We start from the raw sequence: 14,163 nt of genomic DNA, 5'->3' as shown, positions 1-14,163 counted from the left end.
ACAGACACCATCTAGATATTTATTTATTCATTCTGAGACCAGGGTTTGTCTCCAATTGCCCAGGCTGGACTGCAGTGGTGTGATCTCAGCTCACTGCAGCCTTGACCTCCCTAGGCTCAGGTGATTTTCCCACCTCAGCCTCCCAAGTAGCTGGGACTACCGGTGAGCGCCACCACATCCAGCTAATTTTTTTTTGTAGAGACGAGGTTTTGCCATGTTGCCCAGCTGGTCTGGAACTCCTGGGCTCAAGTGATCCCTCCTGCCTTGGCCTCCCACAGTGTTGGAATTACAGACATGAACCACAGCACCCAGCCCATGTGGCCTTACTTAGTGGATTTTAATGCCCCTGTTTTACAGAGAAGGACCTGCGGCTGGGAAGGCTAATAACTAATAAGCCTAAAGCTACATAGTTAGTAGGTCACAAAACTATTATCTAAGTCCATGTGACTCTGAAAGCCACAAGCTTATCCAGGCTGCTCCCATCCCCTGCCCTCCCAAAAACATGGTTTACCATCTCAGCCACGTGTGTCCTATAACCCAGTTGGGAGTCACAAACCTCTAGAGCAAGAGCCCTTCAAGGGTGGGGTGACACCCAATGTTTAAATCTCAAAATCAGCCCAGGATGAGTTTGGATGCCTTGGGGAGGAGAATGGGGAGGGACTGAAGGTGCGTTTACCTGTAGGATCTAGGGTAGGGGTTGACACTGTGGCCCACACACCCATTCTGGCCATGGCCTGTCTTTGCAGGTGACATCTCATTGGAACACTGCTGTGTTCACACCCTGTCCGGCTGCTTTCACACTGCAGCAGCAGAGTTAAGCAGTTGGGACAGACCATGTGGTCCTTAGAGCTGAAACTACTCACTCTAGTCCTCAGAAAGTTTGCCCAGCTCTGTGGAAGGGTACCCTCAGACCGTGGGGTTTCATCATGCATTTTCACAGATTTAAGTAAAAGTATCTTTAGCCAAAGAACTTCATTCGGAGCTCCAGCCCACAAACAGGCAGCCCACCAACTCGAGGAAGGGAGATTTAAACCTCCATGAAGGGTGCTGGATGTGAAAACTCAACATAGGGATATAGGACTGTGTGCTGCTCATGTGGGCTCTAGAACATTCCGCCTGCCAAAGAATCTGTGCTGCTTACAGACATCAGTCAACAGCAGCTCCTGGCAAATTAGCTGTTTTTCAGTGAACTTTACCGGCTTTTGTTGTTGTTGTTGTTGTTGTTGTTTTTATTTTTTATTTTTTTGAGACGGAGTCTCGCTCTGTCGCCTAGGCTGGAGTGCAGTGGCCGGATCTCAGCTCACAGCAAGCTCCGCCTCCTGGGTTCACGCCATTCTCCTGCCTCAGCCTCCCGAGTAGCTGGGACTACAGGCGCCCGCCACCTCGCCCGGCTAGTTTTTTGTATTTTTTAGTAGAGACAGGCTTTCACCATGTTAGCCAGGATGGTCTCGATCTCCTGACCTCGTGATCCGCCCGTCTCGGCCTCCCAAAGTGCTGGGATTACAGGCTTGAGCCACTGTGCCCGGCCTGTTGTTGTTATTTTATCTTTATAGAGATGGGGTCTCACCATGTTGCCCAGACTGGTCTTAAACTCTTAGGCTTGGCCGAGCACGGTGGCTCATGCCTGTAATCCCAGCAGTTTGGGAGGCCAAGACAGGTGGATCAGTTGAGGTCAGGAGTTCGAGACCAGCCTGGCCAACATGGCGAAACCCTGTCTATACTAAAATTATGTAACAGCCAGCCATGGTGGCATATGACTGTAGTCCCAGCTACTCTGGAGTCTGAGGCAGGAAGGAAAATTGGCTTGAACCTGGGAGATGGAGATTGCGGTGAACTGAAATCACGCCACTTCACTCCAGCCTGGGCGACAGAGCAAGACCCCGTCTCAGATAAATAATAAATGAACTAACTTCTGGGCTTAAGCAGTCCTCCTGCCTCAACCTCACAAAGTGCTGAGATTACAGGCGTGAGCCATCGTGCCCAGCCAGGGTTTAGACATTATACCTGTACCGAGTTTTTAAAAACAAACCTTTCGGCCGGGCGCGGTGGCTCAAGCCTGTAATCCCAGCACTTTGGGAGGCCGAGACGGGCGGATCACGAGGTCAGGAGATCGAGACCATCCTGGCGAACACGGTGAAACCCCGTCTCTACTAAAAAATACAAAAAACTAGCCGGGTGCGGTGGCGGGCGCTTGTAGTCCCAGCTACTCGGGAAGGCTGAGGCAGGAGAATGGCGTAAACCCGGGAGGCGGAGCTTGCAGTGAGCTGAGATCCGGCCACTGCACTCCAGCCTGGGCTACAGAGCGAGACTCCGTCTCAAAAAAAAAAAAAAAAAACAAAATAAAACCAAACCTTTCAAGTGTTCAAGTTATAGGAATCCACACAATTTTTGGTGGTGATTTTTTTTTTTCTTTTCTTTTTTCTTTCTTTCTTTTTTTTTTTTTTTTTTTTTTGAGACAGTCTCACTCTGTCGCCCAGGCTAAAAGTACAGTGGCGTGATCTCGGCTCACTACAACCTCTGCCTCACCTCCCCAGTTCAAGCAATTCTTGTGCCTCAGCCTCCCTAGTAGTTGGGACTACAGGCTTGCATCACCACACCTGGCTAATGTTTGTATTTTTAGTAGAGACAGGGTTTCACCATGTTGGCCAGGCTGGTCTTGAACTGCTAACCTCAAGTGGTCCACCTGCCTGGACCTCCCAAAGTGTGCTGGGATTACAGGCGTGAGCCACCACGCCCAGCCTACAGTGGTTATTTTCAGAACATTTGCTTTGGCTGAGGTGGGTAACGAATTAAAACTCAGACATTTAGGCAATTTTCAGAATTACATCTTACTCTGTTAACGTTTCAGCTAACAACCTGAGAGAAGATTACAAATTTCACCACGCTTTCAGCACAGAAATTGCAAAGTTCTTGAAAGTCTCCCAGGGGCAGTTGGTTGTAATGCAGCCTGAGAAATTCCAGTCCAAGTATGAGCCCCGGAGCCACGTGATGGACGTCCAGGTAAGCAGACCCCTCTACCATGCCAGCCCCGGGCACCCAGCAGGTGTGAGAACTCTGCTTGGAGCCACCTCTGAGGTTTCAAATGTGGAGGTTTCGTTCTCGTCTGCAGTGTCTGGAACTCCTTTTCCAGCCCCTGCTCCCCACCCCACAGGTTTTCTGCAGGCGGCCTGTGGTCTGCGTTTGCCGGAGGGACAGGGCTGGGGCTCCCGCACACCTGGCAGGTCCTGGGGCCTGGCAGAACTGCACTTGGTTTTGCCAGAACAGTTGCTGCCACCCTTCGTCCCTCCTGGCAGTCAATCACCAGTCTCCCTCCAGCGCCTGTTCCACTGAGGGTTTGGCCTGGGCCAGCAGGTGGTGCTCCGTTGAGGCCAAGTCGTGTCTTTTGGGGCTGCTCGGGCTGGGGGCTACAAAGGGACAGCAGCCCTTTCTGTTCACCAGAGGGAGCTGTTGAGCTTGGTGGGTGGATTTTGCCTTTTTTTTCCGATTACTGCACCCCTGCACTTCATCCTCCTAGAGTGTGACACTCTTAACCCTAGAGGGGCAGTGGGAGTTCCCAGCCCAAGGGGAACCTGGGGCCAGTTCAGCCTTCTGAGTGCTTTAGAAGGGGCCCTGCACTTCAGTGAGTAGATCTCAGATTTGGAAGGATCCTAGATGTTGAGTTTGAAGCTTTTGTTTAAGAGAGATTCGGATGCAGAGAAGTGAGCTCTGTCCCCCACCTTGGACCTCATAGCTCTTGGTGGGAAGCAGAGCTGAGATTGTGGTACAGGGGCCTTTCCAGGTCCTACTGGCCTATAGTGTCAGGACTCTGGCTGTTTGGGCTGTGGGCTCTCAAGGGACCTGGAGAAGGGGGCATGACAGGACAGGAATCCCAGGGGCCTGCACCAGAACATGGCAGTACCTTGGAGAGAACCACCCTGAATCTTTCTGGTCCCCACGTCCTCTGTCTCCTTCCTCAGTCTTTAGTCCTGTCGCTCCTTCTCAAGGTCTGTGTGTCCATCCCATCTGTTTCTCTGCCAACTTGAAGCTCAGGACAGCTCCTCTTCCCTGGACTCACCGTGGCATCTGTGATCCCTCCCCCCAGCTTCACTTCCTTCCATCCAGAGATAAGATCTGGGGCCCAAAGAGGGGTCCTGATGAGCTTGTGGAGCCATGGATCCTGAGAATCAGACACAGCTCTGTGTGTGAGTGCATGTTCCAGGAAAGGGGTCTGTGACTTTCAATAGACACTTCAAGATCTGTGCGGTCTTGTCTGTCGGGCACGTTGCTGCTGCTCCCAGTTCCTCTGGCGTTTCCCTGCTGAGTGAAGTGCATGCAGCGCAGTGTCATGGTTACAAGACTCCACAGCCTCCTGCCACTTGGGAGATAGTCGGATTATCTGTGCTTTAGCATGGCTTCCCAGGCCCTCCTTGCCCACCTTTTCAGCATATCCCACCCTCCAGTGTTGTCACGCCAGACCCTCTTTGTGCCTCGTGCCCTGCCTCGGTCTCTGCCGCCTCCTCCCTGGGTGCCTTGTGCTCCCTTCTCACAGCAGGGCCCTCCTGCCCTTCAATGCCACACAAGGCCCCCTCCCTGAGTGCCCCATCCCCACGGGAGCCCTTGGGCTCACAGGTCCACCCACCACTTGCTGGCTGTACAGCCTCTGGCAGGTAGCTGACCTTGCTTTGCCCACCCCTGGAGGGCGATGTCTGTGAGGGACTCAAGTCCTTGTGAAGTGTGAGCCCTCAGGACACCCTGCGTGAAGATTGCACAAGCTGAAGGTGGAAGGTTCCACACAGCCCAGTCTGTGATAACCCTTCCTGTCCACCAAGAGCCAGGCCTGCCTTGAGTGGTCTCTTTTTGGGGTTAGTGAGCCCACACCCCCAAGGAAAGGGCTAAGGTGTGTGTTTGCCTTTTCCTAAGAAGCCACCTACCGTTCAGTGGAGGGAAGGGACCCCCAAACAGTAGGGAGTGACTGGGCTGCGCTTGAGTGGGGTCAAGCCTCCTGGTGTTTTGCCTCCTGAGACTCATCCCTTCAAAGTTTCCATTCCCCCAAAGTCACTCAAACATTGTACTCAAGAACAATGGCGGAGAGATGGTGGGCCCTCTCACCACCTGTTCCCTCTTTGAATCAGGGCTCCACCCAGGACTCGGCCATCAAGGACTTCGTGCTGAAGTACGCCCTGCCCCTGGTTGGCCACCGCAAGGCGTCAAACGAGGCTAAGCGCTACACCAGGCGCCCCCTGGTGGTTGTCTATTACAGTGTGGACTTCAGCTTTGATTACAGAGCTGGTGAGGACTGCGGGGCTGGGGGATGGGGAGGACTCATTCTTTCAGGCAAGATGGAGTATTGAGGGAGGTGTGGCTGTATGTACATGGCTCACTCAGAAATCCCAGCCTGGGGCCCTTGCACGTTGGTGGCTCAGGAGTATTTTTTAATTGATGGCTTCCCTTTTAAGCCAGATGGGAGCTTAGATTCAAATCAAGAACCCTCTTAGAGTTGAAGTAGCTGAGACTTGGAGGAGTTCAGAGGCGCAGAGCTGGGACTAGACCAGCCCCTGACCTCAGGCAGGCGTGGCCGTGCCACCTGGGCACAGGTCTTACGGGCCTGTTGGGCTTACAGCCGTGGCCCCCCTGTTACAAGTGGGGCTCTTCCAGAAATGTGTTTCCCTCCAATTGAGGTAAATCCAGAGCTTGAGCAATGTCAGAATATTAGTGACGGGACCTGAAGCCTGACCTCAGAGTCTGAGCTGGGACTTGATCTGTGTTGGCCGCCTGGCTTACGGCCCTTGGTCCCTTTCAGCAACTCAGTTTTGGCGGAGCAAAGTCCTAGAGGTGGCCAAGGACTTCCCTGAGTACACCTTTGCCATTGCGGACGAGGAGGACTATGCTGGGGAGGTGAAGGACCTGGGGCTCAGCGAGAGCGGGGAGGATGTCAATGCCGCCATCCTGGACGAGAGCGGGAAGAAGTTCGCCATGGAGCCGGAGGAGTTTGACTCCGACACCCTCCGCGAGTTTGTCACTGCTTTCAAAAAAGGTGAGCCTGTGGCTGGGGCTGGGGTCTCCCATCAGCTGCTATGCTCCTCATACAGAATGCAGACAGGTCGTGGGGCGTCTGGTGCTCTGGCCACAGGCATGACACCCCCCTAAGTCAGCCAGCAGCCCCCTCTCACCCCCAAGGGACCCTCTGACTTCTCGTCCAGAGAAAGGTCGACTATGACCCCAAACTCCAAGGCACCAGAACAGCTTAGAAGAAGGAACATTTGCAAGTATGATTATTTTCTTCTCAGCAGTTCTCCCAGTGTTTACTTTGAAAGCAAAAGCAAGATTTGGGGTCCATCTCAGGGGTTATCTAGCATCACTCAGCAGCCTTACCACATTTTCGGCGCCAATGTGCTAAAATTCCAGACTAAGGCTGGGGTGTGCAGAGGGGGCATCTGAACATGGAGCCCACACAAGGCAAAGTCTGGGTGCGCTGAACACCCCTTGTGGCTTCAGAGCCTGACTCGGAGCCTCTTCACCCTGAGCCACCTTGCTGTGCGGCTTTAAATAGAGCCTATTGATCTTGGCTAAGCACATGGCCCCAGGTCCCCAGCGCCAGCCACGTTGTGGGCAGACCGTGCTGGTCCGATGTCTGTGGGTTGTCCTGGCACTTCTCCACCATGGCTCCTGGGCTCTCAGCGGCAGTGCTCACAGGAACCCTCTGCCTGGGCAGCGACTCTTGTGATGGTCTCCCGACAGGACCCAATGGCCCATTAGGCCTGGGCTGGAGCCACCTGCAGCCTCTCTGGCCTTTGCAGGGACAGAGAGAGTAGAGGAGTAGAGAGTAGAACGTAGTGGCTCGCCAGAGAAATAAACTGCCCATTGGGGGATGGGGCATTTGGAGACGAGGCTCTTGCTATGTGACTGGCCTCTCTGGTGGCCACACCAGCCTCACTTCATGGTCCAGAGAGAGCCCCCAGAATCTTTGGCCTTTTCAGCACTGATGCCCCCTCCCCGCCTTGCTTTCCTTGTCAGGAAAACTGAAGCCAGTCATCAAATCCCAGCCAGTGCCCAAGAACAACAAGGGACCCGTCAAGGTTGTTGTGGGAAAGACTTTCGACTCCATTGTGATGGACCCCAAGAAGGACGTCCTCATCGAGTTCTACGCACCATGGTGCGGGCATTGCAAGCAGCTGGAGCCCGTGTACAGCAGCCTGGCCAAGAAGTACAAAGGCCAGAAGGGCCTGGTCATTGCCAAGATGGACGCCACTGCCAACGACGTCCCCAGCGACCGCTATAAGGTGGAGGGCTTCCCCACCATCTACTTTGCCCCCAGTGGGGACAAAAAGAACCCAGTTAAATTTGAGGGTGGAGACAGAGATCTGGAGCATTTGAGCAAGTTTATAGAAGAACATGCCACAAAACTGAGCAGGACCAAGGAAGAGCTTTGAAGGCCTGAGGTCTGTGGAGGGTGGGAGGAAGCAGAGGCCCTGCGTGGCCCGTGGTCAGAGCGCCCACGCCGAGGCTGGCAACAAACAGCAGTATGTCGGATTCCTTTTTTTTTTTTTTTTAATGTTTTATACTTTGGTATTTCACCTCATGCTCTGAATACTGAATAACCATGAATGACTGAATAGTTTAGTCCAGATTTTTATAGAGGATACATCTATTTTTATCATTATTTGGGGTTTGAAATTTTTTTTTACACCTTCTAATTCTTTATTTCTCAAAGCAGATAATTCTGTGTGAAAATGTTTTCTTTTTTAATTTAAGGTTTAAAATGCCTTTGTCAAATCATGTTGATTTTGCTCTTTGCTTTTTCGTTGTCTGAGAAATGGTCCGTGTAGGAGATTGGACTTCTGGTATGTGTTTCTGATTGCTTCCTGTTTCGGCACAAAGTGAGAGCTGCCACTGAGCGACCCTGCCAGGGGTGCCGTTTCAGGCTGGGCATCGCCAGGCGGCCTCCCTGCAAACCAAGGGCGGGGGGCAAAGGGGCATAGTCCAGGGTCCCCCAGGGTGGGCTCAGCTCCAGGGAGAGGCCCCCCATGTGGCAGCCTCACCTCTTGAGAGCCCCAGTGCCGGAGCAGAAAGGACCCCAGACCCAAACGCAGATACTGTGGGGTGGTGGAAAGGATAGAGTAGTCTGTCGTATTGGAATAAAACATTAAAAATGAACATTAAGAACCACGTAAGAAAACATCTGGTCATCTGGTCTGTGCTGGGAGCCTCAGGGTGGGGCACGAGCGGGGTGTAGCTAAAGCTGTGCAGAGGCCTGGCAGGTAGCCCCCCCATCCTGCCGGACACAGGTGGGTCTGGATCGTCCTGACCTAGGCTGAGGGGCTTCAGAGGTCTCCCCTGAGCACTTCTGCTGGGGTGGGTGCTCCTCTGGACTGACCCTTGTGTAGAGGTGGTTCTGTGCCATAAGGGTTCCAGGGCATTTGAGTGAGACCTGAGCTTCATTTCATCGCGGGGGCTTGTTCAAGATGAGCCATCACCGTCCTCACCCCACGCCTCCCCTGTCACTCAGCTGCTCCTAATTTTAGCTGAAAAGTGGCAAGGGTGAAAATCCTTGTGCTGATGGCAGCTTTTGCAGCAATGACGAGTGTGTGTTGCTGAGGTTGGCAGGGGCAGGAAGCGTTGGGTCTCCCAGGAAGGGGCAGCCTTGGTGAACTTACTCAATTATCTGCTGTAAAGTTAAGCCTGGCCAGGGCAGGCTGGGAGTTGTGGATGCGCCATGCTCTGCAAGTCCTCAGAGTTCTCTGTGTGGTGAGGAGTCTCTGCACACAGACCCCCCCACCCCCACCCCCGTGACCTCCCTCATATCAGGAGAACAGGTGGCCCTCAGTCCTGGGATGGGCTCGCTCTTCAAGGCCCTTCCCTCAACACTGGCAAAAAGCTTGGAGTAGTGACCCGGGGTAGGGCAGCGGGTAAGGCTGTTTCCTGAGGCAGAAGTCCCATTCATTCAGCGCTGTACCATGAGAACAAAGGGGTTCCTGTCCTGGTAGGGCTCCCGTGGGTTCAAAGGGCCCTGAGAAAGACAGCCCCTCTCTGGGGAGGAGCAGCAGTGTGGCCTCCCTTCTGTGTAGGTGTCAGGGAAGCCCTGCTCTGAAGGGACATCTAAGCCAAGACCCTCAGGAGGAGTTGGCTTGAGCTGGGCAAAGTATAGGAGTGTCCAGGGACCTGCAGCTTTGGTATCACTGGCATGTTTGTCAGAAATGCAGAGTCTTAGGCTGGGCCCCGGTCCTACTGAATTACTCTGTGTTTAAGAAGATGCCAGGAGGGTCAGGCATATTGAAGTCTGGGAAATACCAGGAGTAAATGTTCCAGGCTTGGGGCCAGCATGTGCAAAGGCCCTGAGGCAGAAATCAAAATGTTTTCTCTTTGGAAATACAGCCTGGAAGTCAGGTAGCCCAAGAGTGTCTTAACTGAGTCAATTCCCTCTATATTGCCTGCAAAAGGCGGGACCTCGGAAGGAATTTACCCTGGACCTGTGAGGGACCTCAGAAAGGAGACGGCAAGTAGGTTGATGACAGCCCAGCATGATCGGTGCCACGATGAAGGTATGTACGGGGCCATGGGAACCCAAGAGGGGACACTGTCCCTGGTGCATACCTGGAGCTGGGAGGAGGAGGAGGTGGCGCGGAGTGCTGTGCAAGGAGGCTGGGTTGCTGAGGTTAGGAGAGGCAGGGCCAGGTGGGGGGGCCTGCATTCAGGAGCTTGAGCTTTATCTTAGTTTACAGGGAACCGTTGATAGTTTTAAGCAGGGAGGTGATGTGATGAGATTGAGATCGGGAACAAGTAATAGTTAACATTTATCTCACCTTGAGCAAAAGCCAGAACCTGTGTTGAGCATTGCCAGATTGTGTCATTTAAGTGACTTGTGAGGTAGGTTCTTGTGGTCGTTTTACAGCTAGAAAGGAGGGGGTTGTGGAGCTGAGTAGCAAACAGAGCCGGGATGTGAGCACAGGCCACTCTCACTGCTGTGGCACCTCCCGCTCAGGAGCAAGGGAGCGAGGGCAGGCTCCGGCATGAGTGGCCAGTGGGTCTCAGGGATAAGGGGGCAGGATCTCCGGGGCTCTGAGACTGATCAGATGCTGAGGGTGGGTGAGTGGACCTGAGAAGACACCCAGGTTTCTGAATGAAGGGTTTTGTCACTTACGAAATTTCAGCATATGCAAAAGAGACTTGGATAACACACCCTTTACTCATCACCCACCTAAAACAAAATGTTGCTGCATTTTTAAACGTGCTTATCCTACCCCACCCCACCTTTTTTTTTTTTTTTTTGACGATGTAATGGAGGCAGGACAGGTCTTGCCTGCCTAGGTCGTATCACCTCTGCCTCATAGAAAAGGAAGCAGAGGTCAGATATTAAAGAATTTCCCCCAGAGCCACAGGGTGGGTAAACTGGGAAGCCGGAACAGAACTCAAAACGGGTGTCCTTCACAGCACCAGCAGCTCCTGGAACGTGTTGAAGCCTTCTCAAGGAGGTTAATATGCGCTCTACTAAAGTAGAATCTGAGTTATTTTGGCTTGGGAAATAATGGAGCTCAAACAAAACTTCCGTGGGGTTCTTGGGTGAAGAAGCTCTCAGAGCCTGTAGCCCTGGCAGGCTGGGCCTCCCTCCAGGAGATGGATAGGACCTTTAACTTCAAGGCCCCTGACTCTGACTACACATCCCACGGATCCACGAGCTCCTGACTGACCAGCTCTCCTAGCACTAAGTCTCATCAGCTGACTCTGTCTTCTGAGCACACACCTGCCCTTGGAAGGACCAAGGCATCCCCTGTGAAGGTGGGCCAGCCCTAGGGTGAGGGCTGTGAGCTAGGAAGGGCTCCAGGAGCCCCACGGACAAATCTGACCCTCCAGGCCACCAGGTGCAGCAAAGGGATTGAACCCAAGTGGACATGACTGATTCTTTGATTCCTACTATAATGAACTAAAGAGTTACACTCATGCACTGAGAATGACATTTCTTCAATGAGGGACCACATTTATGACAGTGGTCCCATAAAATTGTAGTGGAACTGAAAAATTTCTTTCACTTAGTGATGTTGTAGCCTTCATAATGTCATAGCAAAATTACCATATTTTATTTAATTTATGTATTTATTTTTCTTTGAGACGGAGTCTCCCTCTGTCGCCTAGGCTGCAGTGCAGTGGTACATTCTCAGCTCACTGCAACTTCCGCCTCCCAGGTTCAAGCAATTATTCTGCCTCAGCCTCCTGAGTAGCTGGGACTACAGGTGCGTGCCACCATGCCCGGCTAATTTTTGTTTTTATTAGAGACGAAGTTTCACCAAATTGGCCAAGCTGGTCTTGAACTCCTGACCTCAGGTGATCCTCCCGCTTCAGCCTCCCAAAGTGCTGGGATTACAGGCATGAACCACTGCACCTGGCCGCTACCATGTTTTAAAAATAAATTTAGTGTGGCCTAAGCTTGCGGTGTTTATAAAGTCTACAGTAGTGGACGGTAAAGTCCCAGGCCTTCACATTTCACTCACCACTCACTGACTCACCCAGAACAACTTCCAGTCTTACAAGCTCCATTCATAGAAAGTACTCTTTACAGGCATGCTGTTTTAATCTTTTATACCATATTCTTATTGTACATTTTCTATGCATAGATACACAAATGCTTACAATAGCGCAGGAGCATGCTGTACAGGTTTGTAGCCTAGGAGTGACACACTACCGTATAGCCAGGGTGTGCAGCGGGCTGTACCATCAGAGTCTGTGGAAGTGCGTTCTGATGTTCACACAATGCCAGAGTCGCCTCACAATGCATTTCTCAGTACATGTTCCTGTTAAGTGACATGACTGTATTTAATATTTATTCAGTATTCAGCCTAGTTTTTAGTACTTAGTATTTTTAAATCTTGCAGAAGGCTTGGGAAGCAAAAGTGAGAGGTGGGACTAGGTGTGGTGGTTCATGCCTTTAATCCCAGCACTTTGGGGGGCTGAGGTAGGCGGATCACCTCAGGTTGGTAGTTCGAGAGCAGCCTGGCTAACATGGTGAAACCCTGTCTCTATTAAAAATACAAAAGTTAGCCAGGTGAGGTGACGGGCACCTGTAATCTCAGCTACCCAGGAGGCTGAGGCAGGAGAATCACTGGAACCTGGGAGGCAGAGGCTGCAGTGAGCCGAGATTGACCCACTGCACTCTAGCCTGGGTGATAGAGTGAGGCTCCATCTCAAAAAAAAAAAAAAAATAGAGGTAGAACTGGGAGGCTGCCCAGGACCAGCGCATAGTAACAGTAACTGAACATCTTTTGAATGAGTAAATGGAGAACTGTAGATTCTTGGGAAGCCCAGGCTTAAGGGGCCAGACAGGGAAGGGGCTCTCTTGCCTAAGTCAGAGCCTCCCCTCAGCCACACCACTCGCTCCACACTCTTTCCACTCGGCTCAGCACAAGGCAAGATGAGCACAGCTCTTGAATTCAACATGGCCCCATCTTAGATTACAGAGAGACTGTGGAAAAGGGAGGAGGACAAAGGACCTCTAGTTCAAAAGTAAAAGCTGAGAAGTTTTTTTAAAGACAGAGTCTCACTCTCATCCAGGCTGGAGTGCAGTGGCATGATCTCGGGTCACTGTAACTTCGTTTTCCCAGATTAAAGCAATTCTCGTACCTCAGAGTAGCTGGGATTATAGGCATGTACCACCACGCCTGACCAATTTTTTTTGTATTTTTAGTAGAGAGGGGGTTTCACTATGTTGGCCAGGCTGGTCTCGAACTCCTGACCTCAAAATGATCTGCCTGCCTCGGCCTCCCAAAGTGCTGGGGTTACAGGCGTGAGCCAGAAGGGGTTTTTTTAGAAAGCAGCTTGGAGAAGAAGTCGTGGGAAAGGAGTTTATTTATTATTATTATTATTTTTTTTTAATTTTTTGAGACAGGGTCTCACTCCGTCCCCCTGGCTGGAGTGCAGTGGCACAGTCACGGCTCACTGCAGCCTTTCCAGGCTCAGGTAATCCTCCCACTTCAGCCTCCCAAGTAAGCTGGGACTACAGGCGTGCACTACCACACCCGGCTAAATTTTTGTAGGTTTTTTGTAGAGAGGAGATCTCACTGTGTTGCCCAGACTGGTCTCAAACACCTGGGCTCAAGTGATCCGCCTGCCTTGGCCTCCCAAAGTGCTGAGATTACAAATGTGAGCCACCATTCCCATTCCCGTGTGTCTGCTCTTTCTGGCTTTTCTCATCGATTGACAGCAAGTATAGGCTCAGGTCAGGTTGGATTGAAAACATGCCTTTGAATCCTCCCTCCCCAATCTGCTACAAAAGTCTCCTACTTGGAACTCATGGACAGTTGGGTTCGCTGGAGGCCAGAGGTTGAAAACTCCAGTGTTCGAGGGACCTGGCAGGCAAGGTTAAGTGCGGCACGGGGTGATGGGGAGTGGTGGCGACCAGGATGCACTTGAGATCCTCTGTCCTGCCTGAAGTGGGTGCTGCTGCTTGGCCCCAGGCACTTGTTGCTGGTGGGATTCTGAGCCTCCTGTTACTCTTCTGGTTTTTCAAGAAAAGCCAGACATTTTTATGTGAAATCACCCAATTTTTAAGTGTCAAATCTAATTCAAACGGTCTTACCAACACTGGATAGGCCAAAGAAAGGCCCTTCAGGGCTGCATTTAGTTAGAAACGTCTGATCTAAGTCAACATCCCCCTTTTTTCCCCTCATGGTATTATAACCCCAAGAAACAAACCAGCACACAGGATGCCCCGATTGTAACAAAGGTTTAAAAATGGAGTAGTTCCCGTAGAAAGGCTGGAGATTCCAGTCTGGAGCTGCAGTTGAGGCTGCAGTCAGGGTGGTTTGGCTGCATTACTGAGTGCATGGCATAAATGCTTCAACCGCACTGGAACACAAGAATGGTCCCTTGTCCAGGGTTCAGTGCTCATGCCATGGTCGCCTTGACACAGTGCCTGGAGGAGCTGTCCTGCTCAGAAGCCTCCCCGTTCTCTGACCTCTTAGTAGCATGCCCCATAGAGACCATAGAGACCTGCTACACCTCGTGCTTGGTGGCCATTTTTTTTTTTTTTTTTTTAAGATGAAGTCTCACTCTGTCACCCAGGCTGGAGTACAGTGGTGTGATCTTGGCTCACTGCAACCTCTGCCTCCCAGGTTCAAACGATTCTACTGCCTCAGCCTCCTGAGTAGCTGGGATTACAGTGCCCACCATCATGCCCAGCTAATCTTTGTATATTTA

The 14,163-nt window shown here is 51.8% G+C and overlaps 1 protein-coding gene across 2 annotated transcripts in view; it reads left to right on the top strand.

Moving 5' to 3' along the window:
• PDIA4 (protein disulfide isomerase family A member 4) overlaps window positions 1-8,148 on the top strand; it is a 28,440-nt gene extending 20,292 nt beyond the window's left edge. The window contains exons 7-10 of one of the 2 annotated variants that reach the window (XM_025378762.1): window positions 2,849-3,000; window positions 5,112-5,268; window positions 5,780-6,013; window positions 6,994-8,148. In XM_025378762.1, the coding sequence (XP_025234547.1) occupies window positions 2,849-3,000; window positions 5,112-5,268; window positions 5,780-6,013; window positions 6,994-7,409 (959 nt within the window). In that variant the 3' untranslated portion in view covers window positions 7,410-8,148. Of the gene's footprint in view, window positions 1-2,848; window positions 3,001-5,108; window positions 5,269-5,779; window positions 6,014-6,993 lie in introns of both variants that reach the window. The other variant, XM_025378760.1, reaches the window with a different exon arrangement.
• The last annotated feature ends 6,015 nt before the right edge of the window (window positions 8,149-14,163 follow it).

This window comes from Theropithecus gelada, chromosome 3 (assembly GCF_003255815.1).
Source record: "Theropithecus gelada isolate Dixy chromosome 3, Tgel_1.0, whole genome shotgun sequence".
NCBI classification, from domain to species: Eukaryota; Metazoa; Chordata; class Mammalia; order Primates; family Cercopithecidae; genus Theropithecus; species Theropithecus gelada.
Note: the sequence above shows the minus strand (reverse complement) of the source record. Positions and strands in the feature narration are given on the sequence as shown.